Consider the following 22848-nt stretch of genomic DNA (forward strand, 5'->3'; position numbering starts at 1 on the left):
GATATATTGGATCCAACTGTCAGTGAATATCTGACACCCAACTGCTGCATGAAGACAGAATGAAGAGTAACAGATGCTGAGAGAGGAATAGTGAATATTTCAGAAACAATGCAGAATATTTATTTGTTTGTATTTAGAAAGTTTTGTATTTCAGTATGCTGAAGCTTAAATTTTCATTTTCGCGATAGTTCCCCTTTTAAGGATCCCGATTGGTGGATCATATATAAGTACATAATTGATTTTTGATTCAGATTTTTCAGGAAATCCCAAACCTCCCAGTGACGTGACATGAAACCTAGAGCTCGGTCTCGGCTATATTGCCCAGTAGCTTCTTTCCACATCAGGAATGGGTTCCAAAGTTTTATTAGGAAAAAAATGATTATATTTCTTTACGCAAAATAATAAGGTTGTAATGCAGGGAGAGAACAGGTACAGACGTACTATAACAACTTCTAACGCACGCCCATCCACACACACACGCCCATCCACACACACACACGCCCATCCACACACACACACGCCCATCCACACACACACACACACACACACACACACACACACACACACACACACAGTTACTGTCACAGAGTGGAAGTCTCTGTTGCAGGAGGAGGAGGGGAGGGCTGCGGGGTCTTGCTCTCTCCAGCAGGGGGCAGCGATACGACAATGTACTTCTGCATCCCACCACCAGTCCCGGTCATGGAACCCCCGACCCCAGAGCTCTGTCCGCCAGATACTAGCTTCACAATGGGCTGAACCCCAGGGGTAGAAGGAGAAGGGCCACTGGAAGTAGTAAGGACCTGTAAATTGGAAATAATAAATTTAAAAAAAAAACAAGTTAGAAATAAAAAAACTGCCAACAGCAGGCTTGTCCAGTTCCATAACCCACAGCAACCAATCAGTAGTCAGCTTTTACCGAACAAGGGCAGTTAGAGTAATGAAAGACAAACATCCATTGGTTGTCATGGATAATGGGGTCATGTTACACACAAATCCCTAAATGATTAAAGGGGTGGTTTGCCTTTAAGTTAACTTTTATAGTATATTATAGAATGGAAGCTACTTTTAAATTGGTTTTCATTTTATGCAATAGTATAGTTTTACTCTTTCCAGCTTTCAAATGGGGGTCACTGACCCCATTTATAAACAAATACTCTAAGGCTACACATTGTTTTTGATACTTTTTATTCAGGCCTCTCCTATTTATATTCCAGCCTCTTATTCAAATCAATGCATGGTTGCTAGGGGAATTTGTACCCTAGCAAACAGATGAAACTGGAGAGCTGCTGAATAAAAAGCTAAATAACTAAAAAAAACACAAATAATAAAAAATGAAAACCAATTGCAAATTGTCTCAGAGTATCCCTCTCTACGTCATATTTAAAGTTAATTTAAAGGTAAACAACCCCTTTAAGGCAAACAGGAGGTAGGAGCCACCAAGTGCTGGGAGAGCAGGGCGAGAATACAGAGAAGGGAAAAGAGCTGGAAAACCACAGGAAATATACAAGGGAGGAAGGAATGAAGAACAGAAAGAGGTGTGCAAAGCAATTAACACATAGCAACCAACGGCAGCCTAGGACCGCTAATGAAAGCAAAGATTTGATTGGTCGTTACAGAAAGAAAGGACAAACAGCAGGTTGGAAAATAGGTAAGAAATGAATGAGGCCATATTGAAGGACAGAAGGAATGGGCAAAGAGGCGGCAAGCAGCAAACGGAGAGATATCAATGGTGCAGGGGAGCCGTTACCTGAGTCCCGCTGCTTCCGGCTGATGACACCACAATGTATTTGGTGGGCGGGGGAGAGGGCTGCGTGGGCGTAGCAGGGCGGGCGCTCATCAAAGTCTGGACAGGCAGAGTCAGGGAGCTGGGCACCTTGATGATACTTGGTGTACGAGGGGATGGAGTGAGAGAGCCGGAGGGCTGTGAAAGGGTGAGAGTAGGGCGGGGCTAGAGGACGAGAGAAATACACAGGAGGAGAGAGATACAGGGGGAGAGAAGGGACAATACTAGGTTACTAAGAGCTAGCAGTGCATCATGGGAAGTCTTTATTCAAAGGTAGTTCCCATAATTGATTGTACGTGTTCACTTCCCCTTTATTTGTGATGCCTCCCTCCCCTGATCTCTGTATACCATGGTGGGCCCCCCAGTTTGCTGTACAGCTTTCTTCCTTGCGTGTTGCTTCCCCAGGCCATTAATTAGCTGCTACATTGATCACGAATGTATATTGGAAAGTTGCCGAGAAGAACATTTTCTTTTATTAAAGGAACAATTGAGTATAAAAATAAAAACTGGGTAAATAGACCGGCTGTGGAAGACGATTTGTAGTACTTGATGGAAGAGGGGTTCTTTTTTTTCTCTTATTGAAATCGTTTCATTAAGTTATACTGATTAAATCAGACCTCAGTTCTAATCAAGTGGATAAATTGGAAGTTGTTAATTAAGGGTATCATCCATTGCCTGTATATGTTCAGTGAGTTTGCAATTGATCCTCAGCATTCAGCTCTGATTCAAAAGCAACAGATATGATCAATTAGTGGAAACCAAGAGAGCTGAAAAGCAGGAAGTAGTGTTCTGGCTATTATGTTACACATCCAGTCACTCCAGCCTTTATACATTACATTTTTGGCCAACTAACTTTATTAGATACATTTTTTATTTTGTACAGCCTATTTACCCAGTTTTTATTTAAAACTATAAGGAGTATGAACCCTGTTGGAGCCTACAGAGCGCACCCTGTTGCCTTTAGGTCCCTGCAGAGACGGGTGTGTTGCCTGGATACAGTATATATCATGAGTTACCTGTGTGACCGTGAGGGTGGTCCGGTTCACTTGTGGCCCCTGCAGGGCACTTTGAGCTCTGGCCTTTAACACATGAGTGCAGAGGGTTGGCCCCAGGTAGCCATAATCGACACGGTAAGCATCGGGGGAATCCGGAGGAGAGCGGAGCTTAACAAGGACCGGGGCGCTGTGTTTCTGTAACAAAGCGATAGGATTAGAATGAATAAGCACTGGCAGAGGGGTTGCTATGGTGTCTCTAAAGGAACAGATTGGCTCATTTAACAGGAGGACCAATTAAAGAACACAATATACATTGGATAATGATCCATTGCAGCCTCAAATAAAGAGGTGGGTACGGAACCAGTGGACATTTTTACTGCGGGGTTCAGCAATCTGATCTCCCATGTCCTTTAGTAGGGTGGATACCCGGCCTATACCATGTGCAGTTTCCGTAGCCCTGGTGGATTTGCATTTGTCTAGCGAATAATGGCAGCAATCCTTTAACCGGTTGCTAAGGTACTGCTTGGGGGAAACGATGCCTGTGTTACTGAATAACCCCAGTACAGGACTATATCCTCACATTCACACACTTAGAAGATGTGGGCCGATCACACTCAATGATGAACTCACCAGTAAGAGGCTCTGCACGTGATCCGCTCCGATCTTGTCTATGTTGGATATGACTGGTCCGTCCAATACAGAGCGAAGCCTCTCCCCTTCCACTGTCAGTCGTGGGACTATCAGCGTCTTAACCACCTAAACTCGGAGACATTCCAGGATTGAGGCCAAGGTAAAACAACACAGCGGGGTATAAATTCAAGCCCAAGACAAGAGAACTCACATCAGGTCCCAGTTCAGCAAGACCTGCAATGGATCCATAGCGAGTCGTCCATGGAGTGCGATCATCAACCCAAGTCTGAAGAGAATTAGAGCATGGCATGATGGGAAGGAAGTAGAAACATTGGGTTATAGCCTATAGATAAATAGGAGGGTTTATGCAGTTTTCTAGTAGGTGCCACAGAGCAGCAGTCGTAGGTAGGATTGAGATTATTTTATATCAGTGTTGATCAGCTTGCAGATCTTTAGCTTTTTGAGTTATAGTTCAACAACAGCTAAAGGGCCTTCGGCAGGACAGTGCCATACTGCCGACACCCCTGTGGTCCAGCCATGGAACCAGTCTCTCACCTTGGTGAATGTTTTGGTGATCCTGGACTGGATGTTATTGGTGGTGGTGCTGAAATTCTTGCAGATCTGCGCAATCAGTCTGGCCGCAAAGTCTCTCAGAGCCCAGTGATTGTCCACATCCGGCCGCAAGCACAACTGCCGACTCACGATACAGGTCATCACTGCGGGAATGAGTTCGTGCAGCTGCAGAAATGCTCACATGTTTAGCCACATCGAATACAGAAGAGTAGAAAAAAAAAACCCAAAAAAAAAAACTAGGGATACTGTTGTCCAGACTCAGAACTACAGGCAGACCCGAAAATTAGCTAGGGGCTATAATATAGTGAATAAAGTACCCCCTATTGTAAAACATGAGGATATTATAAGTTACTGAGGAGTTTCATGACCATATAAAATCATGAGGCAGAAGGCCGAGTGCATTTATACAGGTCATGGAACTCCGAGGTTTCTTCTAATATCTTCATATTTTCCAATAAGGGAATTTATTATAATTTATTATAATACACAAGTTTTAGGAGTCATGTGACAAAAATGACATCACTACTCAACGTTCATAACTGATGACATCACTAGTCACCGTTTATAAGGATATAATTTACAGGATATTCATGGTCTTGTGTATTTATATATATATATATATATATATATATATATATATATATATATATATATATATATATATATATATATATATATATATATATATATATATATATATATATATATATATATATATATTTATATATATTTATATTTACAGGATAGTCTTGGCTCTTGTGTATAAGGATATAATACATAAGAGCCATGAATATCCTAGAAATTATTTCATTATAAATGGTGCTTAGGGATGTAATCGGTTACAATTAAAAGTCACCACAGCCTCGTGTTTTTATATGATCATGGAACTCCTCGGTAACTTAAAATATCCTTTATATTTTACAGTAGGGGGTACTTTATTCACTATATAATACACAAGAGCCATGAATATCCTGTAATGAATATCCTGTAATCTATATTCTTATAAGCAGTGCTTAGTGATGTCATCAGTTATATTTGGAGCTCAGTGATGCCATTTCTGTCACATGACTTACTGAAACTTGTGTATCATAATAAATATGAGGATATTAGAAGTCACCCCAGAGTTCCATGACCATATATGTACTGTATGTGGTCATGGAACCCCTCAGTAACTTATAATATATATTACTACTCACTATATTAGCACCTGCCTGTCATGTGGCTATTCAACAGCTCACACTGCTACCAAGGTGCAAACAGTGAAGACCTGCAGCTTCCTTGAACCCAATCCCCTGCACAACATCATAACTCACGTATTTCTCCAGATACAGTGTGGGATTGTCCATAAGAGCCTTGACCATGCGCATGAGATATATAAGCAATGCCAGATTGTTCTGCACTACGTTCACTCGCACCTGAAGAGATAAGAGGTAATTAGACAACGGAGTGTGTATATTATATCTATATCTATATCTATATCTATATCTATATATATATATATATATATATATATATATAAAAGAACCAAGCACAAACAATATCACCGACAGCATATAAAAAGAAAAGGGTAGCTTGTGCAACAAAGAATGTTATTTAGATAAGCGACATGTACTTACCCCCTCGGATATGAAAGTGCTAAATCGGGGTAACATCTGGTACAGGCCTGGGTCGGTGGCAATGCTCTGCAAGGCTTCCTGTGGCACAACAGAATAGTTGTGATTTCAGGCTACAGAACATACGTGACACATTATACACATACATGTACACTTACCGCTCTCTTGGCCTCACAGGAACCAACGCACGCCTCCGTAATCTCCTTATAATACAGCTGCTGTTCCACCGAAAGCTCGTGGATACTACGCGGCTTCAGCTTTAAAGGAGCCCCTTCCAAGATGGCCGTTTTCTTCTCCTTTCCTGAAGGGAAAATAAATGATATGTGAGCGACTGCTGGGAGCCCTTGTTGTCCGTCCATAGCAACAGTCACTTACCTTTGCCCTCTCCTGACCCCTGACCTTTGCCTGGCAGACCTTCTTCTTGTCCTGGTTTGGCTACCTTCAGAGGTTCCGTGGCTTCAGTCTTCTGCTGTTCCTTAGGGACTAGATAAGGGAAAAGGAGAAAAGTAGAGAGTCATCCTCCACCCAAGGAACTAAGATATTGATTTCTTTGTTTATGGCTGCCTCCAAGAAAGCATTACTTAAAGTGGAACTATCGTGAAAATGAAAATTTAATATAAGCTTCAACATACTGAAATAAGAAACTTTTTGAATACAATCAAAAAAAAATTCTGCAATAATCACGTTTATATTCACTATCCCTCTCTCAGCATCTGTTTCTCTTCATTCTCTCTTCAATTGGGTGTCAGATATTAATTGAGTTAGATCCATATGGGGGGCTTCCTTTCCTAGCAGATGTATTAGAGGTCACTCTATTAAAATCACCAGACATCGTGTCTCTCTACATGCAGAATTTGTGCAAAGGCAGTTATTTTGTTACATTTTGTTTGTACTGGAATCAGTTATATGAGTGAGCTCTAATTCATCTGCTAGGAAATGAGCCTCCCTATAAGATATATTGGATCTAACTGTCAGTGAATATCTGACACCCAACTGCTGCATGAAGAGAGAATGAAGAGAAACAGATGCTGAGAGAGGAATAGTGAATATAAACTTGATTATTTCAGAAATGATGGAGAATATTTACCTGATTGTATTTACAAAGTTTCCTATTTCAGTATGCTGACGCTTATATTGCATTTTCACGATATTTCCCCTTTAAAGTACTGGCTAAAGGAGACTCCTTCAATATCGGAGATTATTATATATCTAAATCAACTTAGTTGGCAGGAAGCTTTGTGAATGTTTTTTTTTTCTTTTCTGTTTCTTTTACACCCACTGGGTACTTATGTATTTATTTTTACCATTCACTTTATGGTTTTATTTGTTCAGTGGAAAAGCTTTCTAATGTTTCCAATAAAACGTGTTATTGTGTTCGTAGATTGGATGCGGCCGTCTTATTTACTATTTTGTCTATTGCAAAATTAAATAAAATGTTTAAAATTGAGAGAGTCATCCTTTGGGAAATGCAATGGAGGGGGCACAGGAGAAAACAAGAGGAGGAAGAGGAGGGTCGGACAGAAAGCGGACGTTACCTGGAGGAGGGTTTTCTGGAATGGCAGGCTGCACTCCTTCAATGCTCAGCCAATGAGCTGCAAAACAAGCAATGACAACAGTTATTTACTATCTAGCTTTTTGCTGTGTGACTTGGATGTTCTGTTTATTATAAAGTCACCCAAAAGAACCAGCAGAATGAGAGAGAGAGAAGAATAAAGAGCAGAGTAAACAAAGACACAGTAGGGTTAAAAATTGGAGGGGATGCAAGAGATTTGAATCCCGGCACTTTCTTTTGCTCCTCTCCGCAAATAAATATAGTTAAATATATAGAGGATACAAGGAGAGAAAAGATTGCTGGGAGAGAAGTAGAGAAGGGACAGAGAAGTGTTAAACAGATAAAGGAGGTGGAGGCATCAGAGAGGGTTATAGAGAAAAGCAGAGAAGAAGAAAACAGGGGGAACAAAAAGAGAAAATGAAGGTTTTAAACAGAAGCAGATTTTTTTTCAAAACACATCAGTTAATAGTGCTGCTCCAGCAGAATTCTGCACTGAAATCCATTTCTCAAAAGAGCAAACAGATTTTTTTATATTTAATTTTGAAATCTGACATGGGGCTAGACATATTGTCAGTTTCCCAGCTGCCCCCAGTCATGTGACTTGTGCTCTGATAAACTTCAGTCACTCTTTACTGCAAGTTGAAGCGATATCACCCCCTCCCCTTCCCCCAGCAGCCTAGAGGTGGCCATAGACGCACAGATAATATCGTTCAAAACTAATTTTCATACGATATTCGGTGCATGTATGGTGCGAATGAGCCGACTGATATCGTCAGAAGACTTGAATATCAGTCGCTCATCGATCGGGCTGGACGGAAACATCAGCCATTGCAAGTGCTGAATCATCAGATACAGGTAGAATTCTATTGTTTCTATATGTATATCTGATGATTCTGCTCTACACATGTGTATTGAAAGGAACGTTTTTTTCTTGGAAACATCTTTTTCAAGAAAGATCGTAATTGTTACGTCTATGGCAAACTTTACAACAGAACAATGGGAAGGTAACCAGATAGCAGCTCCCTAACACAAGATAACAGCTGCCTGGTAGATCTAAGAACAACACTCAATAGTAAAACCCATGTCCCACTGAGACACATTCAGTTACATTGAGAAGGAGAAACAACAGCCTGCCAGAAAGCAGTTCCATCCTAAAGTGCTGGCTCTTTCTGAAATCACATGACCAGGCAAAATGACCTGAGATGCACCTACACACCAATATTACAACTAAATACACTTGTTGGTTCTGGAATGAGATTTTATATTATAGAGTGAATTATTTGTGGTGTAAAGAGCGGAATTTAGAAATAAAAACCATGACAGAATCCCTTTAAAGAATAGGGAGAGAATGATATATATGAAATAATCTTGGGTAATATAGAATATGACTGGGTTGTGCTTTGCAGAAGCTGAATTGTCAGCCAAGAAAAGCCAAATTCACAATTTTCATTTTGGGGTTCCTACAGGTCACATATGTAAATCCATGCATACGGGGCATCACATTAGAAAGAAATACCAAAATGGAAATAGCAAAATGGCTTTGCTTTAAATTGGGTGAAACCATAAAGTATTGGTGAGTGAGGCTTATAACAATAGGTGTGGCTTATGTTTGTGGGAGGGGCTTGTTTTAGAACACTCACAACACAGAGCATCCCTCCACTTTTTTCATTCCAATTCAAGCACCGACTACAGGACCACATAAAACAGATCAGTAGTAAATGGGTCCATGATCTCCCTTGGCTACAAGAGGGAGCCTGGAAAGAAATACTTGAGCAGATACCCGAAGCCGATATTCCAACCAGAGACAGATACATAAATAAGATGTTTAATTAAACCCCACATAGGCTGGCACAGATTTATCATGGACACCCTGGTTGTGCGAAGTGTAATAATGAGCAACGTAAATTATCTGCATGTGTTTAGGGAAGGCCCTAAGATTCAGCCATATTGGACGTCTATACTCAACTTTATGGGGGCTGCCCAATATTCTCAGCCTGGAATTTTGTCTACTAGGACACCATCTTGAGCATCCAGGCTGCTGAAAGATTGTGGGGGTCATTTATAAACACTGGGCAAATTTGCACCCGGGCAATAACCCATGGCAACCAATCAGATGTTTGCTTCCACTGCTCAACCTGCAGCTGGCTGGAAAAAAAAAAAGCGAATCACTGATTGGTTGCTATGGGTTACTGCCTAGGTGCAAATTTGCCCAGTGTTTATAAAGATGCTTCAACAGCTTCTCCACCTTGCAAAGAAAGCAATTCTCCTGACTTGGAAGGCCATGGAACCCCCAACACTTTGGGGTATATTTATCAAAGAGTGAAGTTAGAGATCGCCACAGTCCTCTAGAATGAAATTCCGCCACTCTCTATTCATTTCTATGGGATTTTGAAAAGAGTATTTATCAATGGGTGAAAGTGAAAGTTCATCCTTTGATAAATACGCGTTAGAAATGAATGGGGAGTGGCAGAATTTCACTCTAGAGGACTGTGGTGATCTCTAACTTCACTCTTTGATAAATATACCCCTTGGATTCTAGATTCAGCGTATAAGTGATGCGCTCCCAAAACAATAACTTACCTACATGGCACGTTTGTCAAGCCAAGTTCGGGGGAAATATGGGACCCTTTGGTTGGCCGACCCGCAAACAGATGAGATTCTATTATCTTTAACTGTATTGATATGAATCTATTAAATCCCTAGGCGGGGAAATCCCATCTCTCTCTCTCCTACCTGTCTAACCTTTATCGCTACCATCTCTTGTTAAAGGGGAACTATTCCAAAAATGAAAAAATTGTATATAAGCTTCCTCATACTGAAATAAGAAACTTTCTAAATTAGGGATGCCCCGAATCCACTATTTTGGATTCAGCCGAACCCCCGAGTCCTTTGCGAAAGATTCAGCCGAATACCAACCCGAATTTGCATATGCAAATCAGGGGTGGGCAGGGGAAAAGTTTTTACTTCCTTGTTATGTGACAAAAAGTCATGCAATTTTTCTCCACGCCCCTAATTTGCATTTGCATATGAGGATTTGGATTCGGTTCGTCCAGGAAGAAGGATTCGGCCGAATCCTGCTGAAAAAGACCGAATGACAAACCGAATCCTGGATTCGGTGAATCCCTATTCTTAATACAATCAATTAAATATTTGGCATTGTTTCTGAAATAAATCAAGTTTATATTCCCTATTCCTCTCTCAGTATCTGTTTCTCTTCATTCTCTCTTCATGCAGCAATTGGGTGTCAGATATTCACTGACAGTTGGATCCAATATATCTTATAGGGGGGCTCCTTTCCTAGCAGATGTATTAGAGGTCACTCAAATAACCGATTCCAGTACAAACAAAATCTAACAAAATAACTGCCTTTTGCACAAATCCTGCATGTAGAGAGACATGATGTCTCGTGATTTTAATAGAGTGAGCTCTAATACATCTTCTAGGCAAAAGGAGCCCCCCTATAAGATATATTGGATGTAACTGTCAATGAATATCTGACACCCAACTGATGAATGAAGACAGAATGAAGAGAAACAGATGCTGAGAGAGGGATAGTGAATACAAACTTATTTCGGAAACAATGAAGAATATGTAATTGATTGTATTTAGAAAACTTCTTATTTCAGTATGAGGAAGCTTATATAAAATTTTTGCGATAGTTTCCCTTTAAATTGAAAATCAAATAAAGAAAAACCAAAAAAAAATGGTAGATCTGACTTTACATTTACAGCGGTGTCCTATTGCAATGGGCCTGGTTCTTGCAGGTGGGTCCAACTTACCTTTGAGAGATACATCCAGTGGAACACGGGGCAAGGGGGTGCTGATAATGTCGCTGAGATCGGTCTCTTTCTCTTCATAGAAATGCAACTCGCGGCCCCCGCCACTGGCGTATCGGAAAGGCAGGAACTCCTTGGGGTGGAAGCCGTAGATCGGCTGCAGAGAGATGGAGCACACAGACATCACTTTACAATATAATTTGCTTGAAGCTTTCGGTTTATAGAGGGGGAACTAGATCTTGGAGCACCTACATGGCAGTTTTACCCACAGTCCTCCCATATTAACTGTACATAAGAACAGGTGTAGAATTACTGTAGAATTTAAAGGATAAGTAAACCTTTTAAAAGAAGTGGATTTATTAATTATTTGCCTTCTTCTCCTGACTCTTTCTAGCTTTCAAAAAAATGGGGTCACTGACCCCATCTTATCACATACTCCAATGGTATCGCTACGGAGCACCGATCAAAGCAGTCACGGAGTCAGGCGTTTCAATATCAAATTATTGGCTTTATTAAGCGCATTAAAAGTACAGTGGAGGGGGATTACAACTAACGCGTTTCGTGTCAGCAAGCCTGACACTTCATCAGAGTAATTAGTGCATACCTGTGTAGGTGCTTAAATAGTGACACCTATGCATATCATTAATGAATTAAAGGGAAAAAGAAGTGTTCTCACAAAATAATATACAAATATTCAAAATTATACATATAAAATAAAACACATGACTATCTGTATCAAAATAACAGTCAATTTTTTCAATTTTTTAAAGAAATATCCTAGTGAAAATATGTGTTGTGTACATTGATTACTTAATTCGATAACCTCATATATATAAATAAAATATTAAATAAATAATCAATAGTCTAATTAATTTTATAAAAAAGGGGGTATCCTTTAGTGAGTAATTCATTAACCATAATAATTTAGTTTAAAAGTGTATAAGTGATAGACTGACCCCATCTAAAAACAAATGCTTTGTAAAGCTACACATTTATTGTTATTGCTACTTTTTATTCCTCATGTTTCTTTTCCGACCCTCCCCTATTAATATTTCATATTCTCATTCAAATCAATGCATGGTTGCTAAGGTGATTTGGACCCTAGCAACCAGATTGCTGACACTGCAAACTGGAGAGCTGCTGAATAAAAAACGAAATAAGTCAAAAACCACAATTAATAAAAACCAATTGCAAATTGTCTCAGAATATTGTTCAATACATCATACTAAAACTTTACTCAACAGTGAAAAACTCCTTTAATATGAATGAATTTAGTTACAACAGCGCCACCTGCTGGTCATTTCCCCACCAGTCTGACCACCAAGTAGTCACCACCTGACAACTTCCTTAAAGGGCCAGTAACATAGGCGACTATCCATCGCGCGGCCCTAGATTTCTTCTCCCTGAAAGGAGAAATCGAGCGCCGCACGATGGATCGCCTTTTCTGAAGAGGAGCACAAGCAGAGTTTCGGTAAGTTATATCTAAATAAAGACATTGCAATTTTTAATGTTTAATATGTTTTGGTGGTTTGTATTTTTTTTCTTAGTACATCAACACATTTTTTTAATTTTTTTTTTGTTACTGGTCCTTTAAGGAAGTTGTCAGGTGGTGACTACTTGGTGGTCAGACTGGTGGGGAAATGACCAGCAGGTGGCGCTGTAGTAAAAACCATTAAAGGGATATTGTCATGGGAAAAAAAAAAATTTTCAAAATGAATCAGTTAATAGAGCTGATCCAGCAGAATTCTGCACTGAAATCCATTTCTCAAAAGAGCAAACAGATTTTTTTATATTCAATTTTGAAATCTGACATGGGGCTAGACATATTGTCAATTTCCCAGCTGCCCCTGGTGATGTGGCTTGTGCTCTGATAAACTTCAATCACTCTTTACTGCTGTACTGCAAGTTGGAGTGATATTACCCCCTCCCTTCCCCACCCAGCAGCCAAACAAAAGAACAATGGGAAGGTAACCAGATAACAGCTCCCTAACACAAGATAACAGCTGCCTGGTAGATCTAAGAACAACACAACATAGTAAAAACCCATGTCCCACTGAGACACATTCAGTTACATTGAGAAGGAAAAACAGCAGCCTGCCAGAAAGCATTTCTCTCCTAAAGTGCAGGCACAAGTCACATGACCAGGGGCAGCTGGGAAATTGACAAAATGTCTAGCCCCATGTCAGATTTTAAAATTGAATATAAAAAAATCTGTTTGCTCTTTTGAGAAATGGATTTCAGTGCAGAATTCTGCTGGTGTAGCACTATTAACTGATGTGTTTTGAAAAAAACACGTTTTCCCATGACAGGTTCCCTTTAATATTAACAGTACATGTATCCTTTAATATCTTGGAATTAAAAGAAAATAAATAATGAATGTACATTGCAAGTGTTCTTAGTATAGCCCCCTCAATGGTTTTACATTCACTTCCTTTAAAGATTTACTTATCCTTTAACAGTAAAAGGCAATTCATCTCCAGCCACACTTCCCCTGTACTGATAAAAGGAGAGAATTTCGCAGAAGAGCATGAGAGCCCTCCAGCATAGGTGCTAGCCACATACCCACATCAGACCGCTATATTTCCACTGTCACACGGGAATGAGGCACTTCATGTATTAAATATGACAAAGCCTGAAAAGAAGACATTTAGGGCAGAGACAAACGCTCAGATTTGGGGAGATTTAGTCACCCGGTGATAAATCGCCTCTTCTTCGGGGCGATTAATCTCCCCGAACTGCCTCCTGCCGGCTAGAATATAAACCGGTGGCGGGATGGCGCTTGGAGTGCTTCGTTTTCCGATGTTGCCCAAAGTTTCCTCGTGAAGCAACTTCTGGTGACTTTGGAAAATGCCAAGTGCCATCCCACAGGCGATTTAGATTCTAGCCGGCGGGAGGAAGTTCGGGGAGATTAGTCGCCCCGAAGAAGAGGAGATTTGTTGCGGAGCGACTAATCTCCCTGAATCTGAGCGTGTCTCTGCCCTTAGCCTATGAGAACAGATGGCTTCCTTCTCCTGAATTGACCGGCTCATTAACTCATTGTTGATGCCCTGGGGTTGTGTCTCTCTGGCTATTGTGTTGGGTAGGAATATATATATATATATATATATATATATATATATATATATATCTCTCAATACACAGTGATGTGTTCAGATGCACAATGATAACCGTGACTATAGATTGTACGACTGCTTTCTCCCTCTGACTGGGAACTGACAGCTGCCATTGCTGCTTATTTAACACCAAACAGTAACACCAAAAAAGTGTTTTAATGTAATGAAAATATAATGTAGTGTTGCCCTGCACTGGTAAAACTGCTGTGTTAGCTTCAGAAACACTACTATAGTTTATATAAATAAGCTGCTGTGTAGCCATGGGGGCAGCCATTCAAGCACAGGATACACAGTAGATAACAGATAAGTACTACTATAGTTTATATAGCAGCTTGTTTATATAAACTATAGTAGTACTTATCTGTTATCTACTGTGTATCCTGTGCTTGAATGGCTGCCCCCATGGCTACACAGTAGCTTGTTTATATAAACTATAGTAGTACTTATCTGTTATCTACTGTGTATCCTGTGCTTGAATGGCTGCCCCCATGGCTACACAGCAGCTTGTTTATATAAACTATAGTAGTACTTATCTGTTATCTACTGGGTATCCTGTGCTTGAATGGCTGCCCCCATGGCTACACAGCAGCTTGTTTATATAAACTATAGTAGTACTTATCTGTTATCTACTGTGTATCCTGTGCTTGAATGGCTGCCCCCATGGCTACACAGTAGCTTGTTTATATAAACTATAGTAGTACTTATCTGTTATCTACTGTGTATCCTGTGCTTGAATGGCTGCCCCCATGGCTACACAGCAGCTTGTTTATATAAACTATAGTAGTACTTATCTGTTATCTACTGGGTATCCTGTGCTTGAATGGCTGCCCCCATGGCTACACAGCAGCTTGTTTATATAAACTATAGTAGTACTTATCTGTTATCCTGTGCTTGAATGGCTGCCCCCATGTGACACAGCAGCTTGCTTCTATAAACTATAGTAGTACTTATCTGTTATCCTGTGCTTGAATGGCTGCCCCCATGTGACACAGCAGCTTGTTTATATAAACTATAGTAGTGTTTCTGAAGCAAACACACCAGTTTTACCAGTGAAGGGCAATACTATATGAAATTTGTATTAATTTAAAACTTTTCGTGCTGGTGTTACTGTTCCTTTAAGATTAATGATAGTAGTACTAGTAGTAGTATTAGATACCATTTCCAGCAGCCTTTGGCAAAGTCCAAGGCTAAATGAGAAGCTGGAGGGCCATGGGCCTGGCACAGAAAGTGAATGTGGGCAGTGCTGCAGCCATAAAATGTTATCAGTAATGATAAGAGAAATGTATAAAAAGCTTTAGAATGATCTTTGCTCATCTCAGTGTCTGTGCCAACCTCACCCCCCTCTTTATTCTCTGTGATACACTCAGGGCACTCGTGTTCATCTGTAACATTCTCTTTCAGCAATTGCCATTAACCATGGGATCTACTTTCCTCTAATCCTCGGATTTATTTTCCTACTCTCCAATCAATTACAAATGCCCTTACCCCAGGCCTCTCCTTTCCTCCCCGTCTGTCATATGAATGTGCAGGACAGAATTACACAGAAGCCTGGGCATCAGCTGCTTGGCCATCTCTTCTTGTACTGAACTACAACTCCCAGCATCCCACAGCAGCTCATTTGTTGGAAGAGATGGTGGGAATTGTAGTTTTGCATTATCATGGAGCACTTAATGGTCATCAGTCACAAATAGGGAATTAAAGCGATACTAAAACCATCCAGTGTTTAAAGGGATACAGTCATGGGAAAACATGTTTTTTTTTTCAAAACGCATACCCCCAAAACTATACCCCCAAAATGAATACTTAAGCAACAGATAGTTTATATCATATTAAAGAAACTTATTAAACTAGAATATATATTTAAGTAAATATTGCCCTTTACATCTCTTGCCTTGAGCCACCATTTTGTGATGGTCTGTGTGCTGCCTCAGAGATCACCTGACCAGAAATACTGCAGCTCTAACTGTAACAGGAAGAGATCTCCTGACCAGAAATACTGTAGCTCTAACTGTAACAGGAAAAGATCACCTGACCAGAAATACTGCAGCTCTAACTGTAACAGGAAGAGATCACCTGACCAGAAATACTGCAGCTCTAACTGTAACAGGAAGAGATCACCTGACCAGAAATACTGCAGCTCTAACTGTAACAGGAAGAGATCACCTGACCAGAAATACTGCAGCTCTAACTGTAACAGGAAGAGATCACCTGACCAGAAATACTGCAGCTCTAACTGTATTAGGAAGAGATCACCTGACCAGAAATACTACAACTGTAACAGGAAGAGATCACCTGACCAGAAATACTGCAGCTCTAACTGTAACAGGAAGAAGTGTGGAAGCAAAAGACAGAACTCTGTCTGTTAATTGGCTCATGTGACCTAACATGTATGGTTTGTTTGGTATGTTTGTGTGCACCGTCAATGTACGATCCCAGGGGGCAGCCCTTTTTTTTTTTTTTTTTTTTTAAAAATGGCAATTTTCTATTTATGATTACCCAATGGCACATACAACTAAAAAAAGTACATTATGAAAATGGTTTGTTTATATTATGAAGCAGGGTTTTACATATGAGCTGTTTTATGCAATATCTTTTTATAGAGACCTACATTGTTCGGGGGGTATCGTTTTGCTTTAATAGTGCTGCTGCAGCAGAACTCTGCACTGAAATCTGTTTCTCAAAAGATCAACTGATTTTTTTATATTTAATTTTGAAATCGGACATGGGGCTAGACATATTGTCAGTTTCCCAGCTGCCCCCAGTCATGTGACTTGTGCTTTGATAAACTTCAATCACTCCCTTTCCCCCCCCAGCAGCCTAACAACAGAACAATGGGAAGGTAACCAGATAGCAGCTCCCTAACACAAGATAACAGCTGCCTGGTAGATCTAAGAACAACACTCAATAGTAAAATCCAGGTCCCGCTGAGACACATTCAGTTACATTGAGTAGGAGAAACAACAGCCTGCCAGAAAGCAGTTCCATCCTAAAGTGCTGGCTCTTTCTGAAAGCACATGACCAGGCAAAATGACCTGAGATGCACCTACACACCAATATTACAACTAAATACACTTGCTGTTTCAGGAATCAAATGTTATATTGTAGAGTGAATTATTTGCAGTGTAAACAGTGCCATTTAGAAATAAAAGCTACAATCCCATTACCTGCAGTGTCAGTATCACTACTTATCTGGTCCATGTCGTATTTTTATTTTTTTAAAGGGGTTGTTCACCTTCCAACACTTTTTTCAGTTCAGTTGGTTTCAGGCAATTCACCAGAAATATACTTTTTCCAATTACTTTCTTTTTTCTATGTGTGAAAGTTCTTCTAATATTGAAGTGTAAAGTGTCGGTTTTCAGCTTCTAAATTAGCTCTGGGAAGGGGGGGGGGTCGCCGACCCTGTAAATTGTTCTAAATTGATACATTTAGTTGATACATTTCTTATCTTTGTCCCTGCTGAGCAGAATCCCTGGCTTTCATTACAGGCAGCTGCTAGACTTGATACAATAGTTGCTAATACTCCAGAGATGCTGCTGAGAAATGGATCAACTAAATGTTGTAAAATTGTAACAGTTTAGAGTCTGTATCTGAATTACTGAGCTGCCAGACTCAAACACCAGAGATACGAACATTCAACTTTAAACTTAGATTTTGGAAAAACAGTAACAAATAAATAATGGCAAGTAAATGGAAAAAAAAAAAAAAAAAAAACTTTCGTTCTGGGGAACAATCTGAAAACAACTGAACAGAAAAAAGGGTTTTGGAAGGTGAACAACCCCTTTAACTAAACCTTCCCCCCCCCCAACAAAGCCCCCATCACCCCAATCCTTACTTACCTCTACATTTTTCAGTTTCAGTGCAGCATCAATATCACTGGGTGTCAGCTTCTGCCTCTTCCCCACATGCATGAACTTCAGGGCATCCTTGGGAGGCAAGAAAAACCATGAGAAAAACAGAGACATAAATAGGGATCCAAATACAATCCTCACTTTTATACAACCTGCTCAGAATATCAATACTATAATAGGAATGACCCTGTACTAAGCACAATTCAGCAGGAACAGTCCCCTAAGTTTGCTCATATTCTGTACAGAGAGATCCCATAAAACTATGGCAGCATAGGTATTCCCTGTACTAAGCACAATTCAGCAGGAACAGTCCCCTAAGTTTGCTCATAGTCTGTACAGAGAGATCCCATAAAACTATGGCAGCATAGGTATTCCCCTGTACTAAGCACAATTCAGCAGGAACAGTCCCCTAAGTTTGCTCATAGTCTGTACAGAGAGATCCCATAAAACTATGGCAGCATAGGTATTCCCCTGTACTAAGCACAATTCAGCAGGAACAGCCCCTAAGTTTGCTCATAGTCTGTACAGAGAGATCCCATAAAACTATGGCAGCATAGGTATTCCCTGTACTAAGCACAATTCAGCAGGAACAGCCCCTAAGTTTGCTCATAGTCTGTACAGAGAGATCCCATAAAACTATGGCAGCATAGGTATTCCCCTGTACTAAGCACAATTCAGCAGGAACAGTCCCTAAGTTTGCTCATAGTCTGTACAGAGAGATCCCATAAAACTATGGTACATAGGTATTCCTCTGTACTAAGCACAATTCAGCAGGAACAGCCCCCTAAGTTTGCTCATAGTCTGTACAGAGAGATCCCATAAAACTATGGCAGCATAGGTATTCCCTGTACTAAGCACAATTCAGCAGGAACAGTCCCTAAGTTTGCTCATAGTCTGTACAGAGAGATCCCATAAAACTATGGCAGCATAGGTATTCCCTGTACTAAGCACAATTCAGCAGGAACAGTAGAAAGGTGATAACTTATAGCTGGAAAGCACTGGAGCCAACAACACAGCAACCGAGCGTAAGAAAGGGAAATATAAAATATAACCCAGAATTAGAGGGCTCAGTATACAGTGGAGGTTACAACCAGAACAACTCAGCAATCATATAGATTTACCTGTGTCCCATCTTAAAGGGGTTATTCACCTTCCAAACACTTTTTCCAGTTTAGTAGTTTTCAGATTGTTCACCAGAAATACAGACTTTTTTCAACTGCTTTTCATTGTTTATTTTTTATCGTTTTTTCCAAAATTGAAGTTTAAAGTTTAATGTTCTTGTCTCAGTCTGGCAGCTCAGTGATCCAGGAGCATCTGAACTTTTTACATTGAGTTGATCCATTTCTCAGCAGCATCTCTGGAGTATCAGTAACTATTGTATCAATTCTTACAGCTGCCAGTAATGAAACCCAGAGATTCTGCTCAACAGGGACAAAGATAAGAAATGTATCAACTAAATGTATCCATTTAGAACAGTTCACAGGGTCGGCGACCCCCCCTCCCAGAGCTGCTTTAGAAGGTGAAAAATGAAAATTTACACTTCAGTATTAGAAAAAAAGGATCACAAATAGAAAATCGAAAGTAACTGCAAAAAGTCTATTTCTGAAGAACTGTCTGAAGACAACTAAACTGGAAAAAGTGTTTGAAGGTGAACAACCCCTTTAACAGTCCCTTTTAATATAAAGAAGATTCTGGTAATCAACTATAAAGCGTCTGAATGGTCCCCCACTCCTTGCTACGTGTTTTTTATGATCATCACTTTACTAAACATCCATTTATGAAAAGGTCTGCACTTGCTCCATAGTGATGTGCCGGCCAGCCTGATACCCACGGGTCGCAAGCTCTTCTGCCTGCTCTCCCTTTACACTGCCGGCTTCCAACTTACGGTTTTATAGGCGAGCACCAGTCTGCCCCGCCCCTATTGTGATGTCATTGTTGGGGCAGGTTGGCACAGATCTATAAAACAGAGGTTGAAGTCGGGCGCGGATCGGGGTTGCGCAGGTTAGGGTTGAGTTATTCTCGACCCGCACATCACTATTGCCCAGATACTTAATTACTATAGACAGGGCCGTATTTATATTAAGGCACCAGACTGCCTGTGCCTAGGTTGGCAGGTTTTGGGGGCGGCCCTCGGGTGCCTATAAATTTTTTTTTTTTAAATTAAAGGGAACCCGTCACCCAAAATAATTATCCAAAATCCTATTTTATCACATTAGTCAAGCAAAATGAACTTTAATTACAGTATATAGATTATTTGAATCTTGTTTCCTTCAGTCTGGGAATTAATAATAATAACAAGCTGTAGGAGCCATTTTGTGGACACTGTTATTAAGACAAGCCTTACATCATCTCAGAATCTTGTTTGTGCACCAGAATGGGGGACCCGATGCCCTGGTTACACAATTAAATGGTTAAGAGAGAGGGGGAATGTGTAGGAAGTGCTGAATTGAAAGTAATTGCCTAAGGCAGAGATCCCCAACCTTTTGAACCCGTGAGCAACATTCAGAAGTAAAAGGAGTTGGGGGAGCAACACTAGCATGAAAAATGTTCTTGGGGTGCCAAATAAGTGTTGTGACTGGCCATTTAGTAGCCCCTGTGTGAATTTTCAACCTACATTGAGGCTCTGTTTGGCAGTGCAACTGGTTTTTATACAACTGAAACTTGTTCCCAAGCCTGGAATTCAAAAATAATCACCTGCTTTGAGGCCACTGGGAGCAACATCCAAGGGGTTGGAGAGCAACATGTTACTCACGAGCTACTGGTTGGGGATCACTGGCCTAAGGCATAGAGGAGGGGCAGACAATATTTGATTGAAAGCTGAGATGTTTAAATGAGCTTACAACAGCTATGAATGCTTTAATAACAAATAGAAATTGGATTTCATGTTTAATTTGAAAATGACTTTTATTATAGGATGTGTGTGTCTGGGTGACAGGTCCACTTTAGAAAAAAAAAAAAAAAAACGCCCAGCCTCTTCCACGGATTTCCATTGGAAATCTGGTGAAAGAGCTGAAGGGTGTGGGGTGGGGCTGGTTTGCTTAATTGATGTCACAAGCACAGCGTACAGGTCGTATTTAGGTCCGATGCTTAGGACAGCATCAGACCTAAATACAGTCTTGACTAAAGAAACAAAGGAGCAAACAAATTGGTGTCTTTCACAGCCCATCCCCAACTACTTTACTATCTTGTCATTGACTTACCTGAGTGACCTCCTTGATCCGGAAGCTGACCTCCTGGGCGAGCAGCTGACACGTCTCCTCCGACATCTGGGAGATCCCTACGGACTCTGAGATCACTTTCATGGACTCACTGGGGAGAAGAGTGTTCCCGATCTTCTTCCCCTCCGCCATGATGGATGAGAGCACAGGCGAGCCTGGAAGACAAGAGAAAGGAGGCGTTTACTCATCTGCTGCTTTATCACATCCCCATTGGAACCAGGGGCCCTTCTAAATATTCCACAGTCACTTCTAACACTTGCGTCTGTGCCCGTCTCAAGCCCAGGAGGTAGTGTTGCCTCTTACTGACCCAGAGAACATTGCTGGGTGGGACGGTCACCCCCTGGAGTTGTCTCATGTACAATTTGCACCTCTGACACAGTTTGCTGGACTCTTCATATTCTCTGCACCGCTGGTTCAGACTCCCAAGAGAATGTAGCAGAGGAAAACAGAAATGTCTGCTGCTCTGTTTCAAGTGTCAGAAGCAGACACAAATAAGGGGCAATTAATATCCCCTTTGCAGGGGGGCAGGAAGCTAAAGTTCTAGAGAGGATTTGCATTTATATGACTTAATAGAATTAATTAATATCACTGTAGCCCATGCGAATGCCCCAGGACCGATCTGATTGGACACCGCGCCCGTAACACTGAGCTCAGCCTCGATGCTTCCCCATCTTTTCAGTTCTACCCCAGTCAGTGCCCCTTCAATCACACAACACAAACGACCCCTCGTTACCAACCTCGGACCCCCTTTCCACACTATCACCAGGCTACTTCCGGCTGGCAGGTAAACTTCCGGCCCCGCGCTTCTGAGCTCGCAGGTCCTGACAGGGAAACAGACTGGCGAATTTAAACGTTGCTGTCGTTCATGCTCTTTGCGAACCTGTTTGAACTCCGCGTGCCTAGTTCATTATCTCATATTAGAAACGACGAATTACAGTGGGTGGCGGGGAAAGTAAGAAGCGACATTTTCACTTTGTATTTACGCTCCTCTTAGGCCTTCGAGTGGAACGCAACTTCCTGCTTAAATGGAACGCACAGGGAGAACGCAGGGATAGGCAACGCGCACGCGCATAGAAAAAGCGGTGAGGCAATGTACTTTACAAGTCTGTTCCAATCAGATTACACGGGGCGTGGCCTTTGCCGTCCAATCGCAATTGGGCGTTACCTGATTAGCAGCATGGCCTCCCCACAGGCAACTGCAACTAGTACTTTGCAAGTGAGTTAAAGAGCTTTATGTAGGACCTTTTAGAGGGGAGGGTTTAAAAATGAATGTGTCCGGGTTCTAGGGTTGCCACCTGTCGGTTTTCAGCCTTGTGAATCCTGAACACTAACCTGGCCAATAAATGATCAAGTGAGGTTCATTTCTTATTACAGAAACAACAACAAAAAGAGCAAATCAATCAAAAATAAGAAACTTTTCTTTCTGAATTGTTATTGCTGTATTTCAGAGCTTTCTGGATAACTGATTTCTGTATAAGAGATCCATCAGGCCTGGACTGGCAATCTGTAGGTTCTGGCAAATGCTAGAGGGGCTGCTGTAAAATGCCATAGAAATATCATACCTCCCAACTGTCCTGTTTTTAGAGGGACTGTCCCGCGTTTGTACTGGAAAGTCCCTATTTTCTCTGCACGGAACAGCCAGAAAAAGAAACAAAGTTTCTAACTGAATTGGCTTTTGGCAGAGAGCCCAGAACAGCCACAGCTGCAGATAAGATACTTTTGTAACAATTTCGAGATAAGCAAATAA

The 22848-nt window shown here is 40.9% G+C and overlaps 1 protein-coding gene across 4 annotated transcripts; it reads right to left on the reverse strand.

Annotated features, from left to right (window-relative positions):
* Positions 1-347: 347 nt before the first annotated feature.
* taf6.L (TATA-box binding protein associated factor 6 L homeolog) lies at positions 348-22129 on the reverse strand. 4 transcript variants are annotated; one of them, NM_001087763.1, is given in 16 exon segments: positions 348-481; positions 528-800; positions 1748-1948; positions 2800-2973; positions 3409-3534; positions 3620-3694; positions 3964-4146; positions 5295-5396; positions 5598-5675; positions 5753-5895; positions 5970-6077; positions 7130-7186; positions 10926-11079; positions 17872-17958; positions 21084-21256; positions 21839-21963. In NM_001087763.1, coding segments are annotated over 14 exon segments (1857 nt in total). In that variant the 5' UTR covers positions 21234-21256; positions 21839-21963; the 3' UTR covers positions 348-481; positions 528-581.
* Positions 22130-22848: the final 719 nt, after the last annotated feature.

This window comes from Xenopus laevis, chromosome 3L (genome assembly GCF_017654675.1).
Source record: "Xenopus laevis strain J_2021 chromosome 3L, Xenopus_laevis_v10.1, whole genome shotgun sequence".
Lineage (NCBI taxonomy): Eukaryota > Metazoa > Chordata > Amphibia > Anura > Pipidae > Xenopus > Xenopus laevis.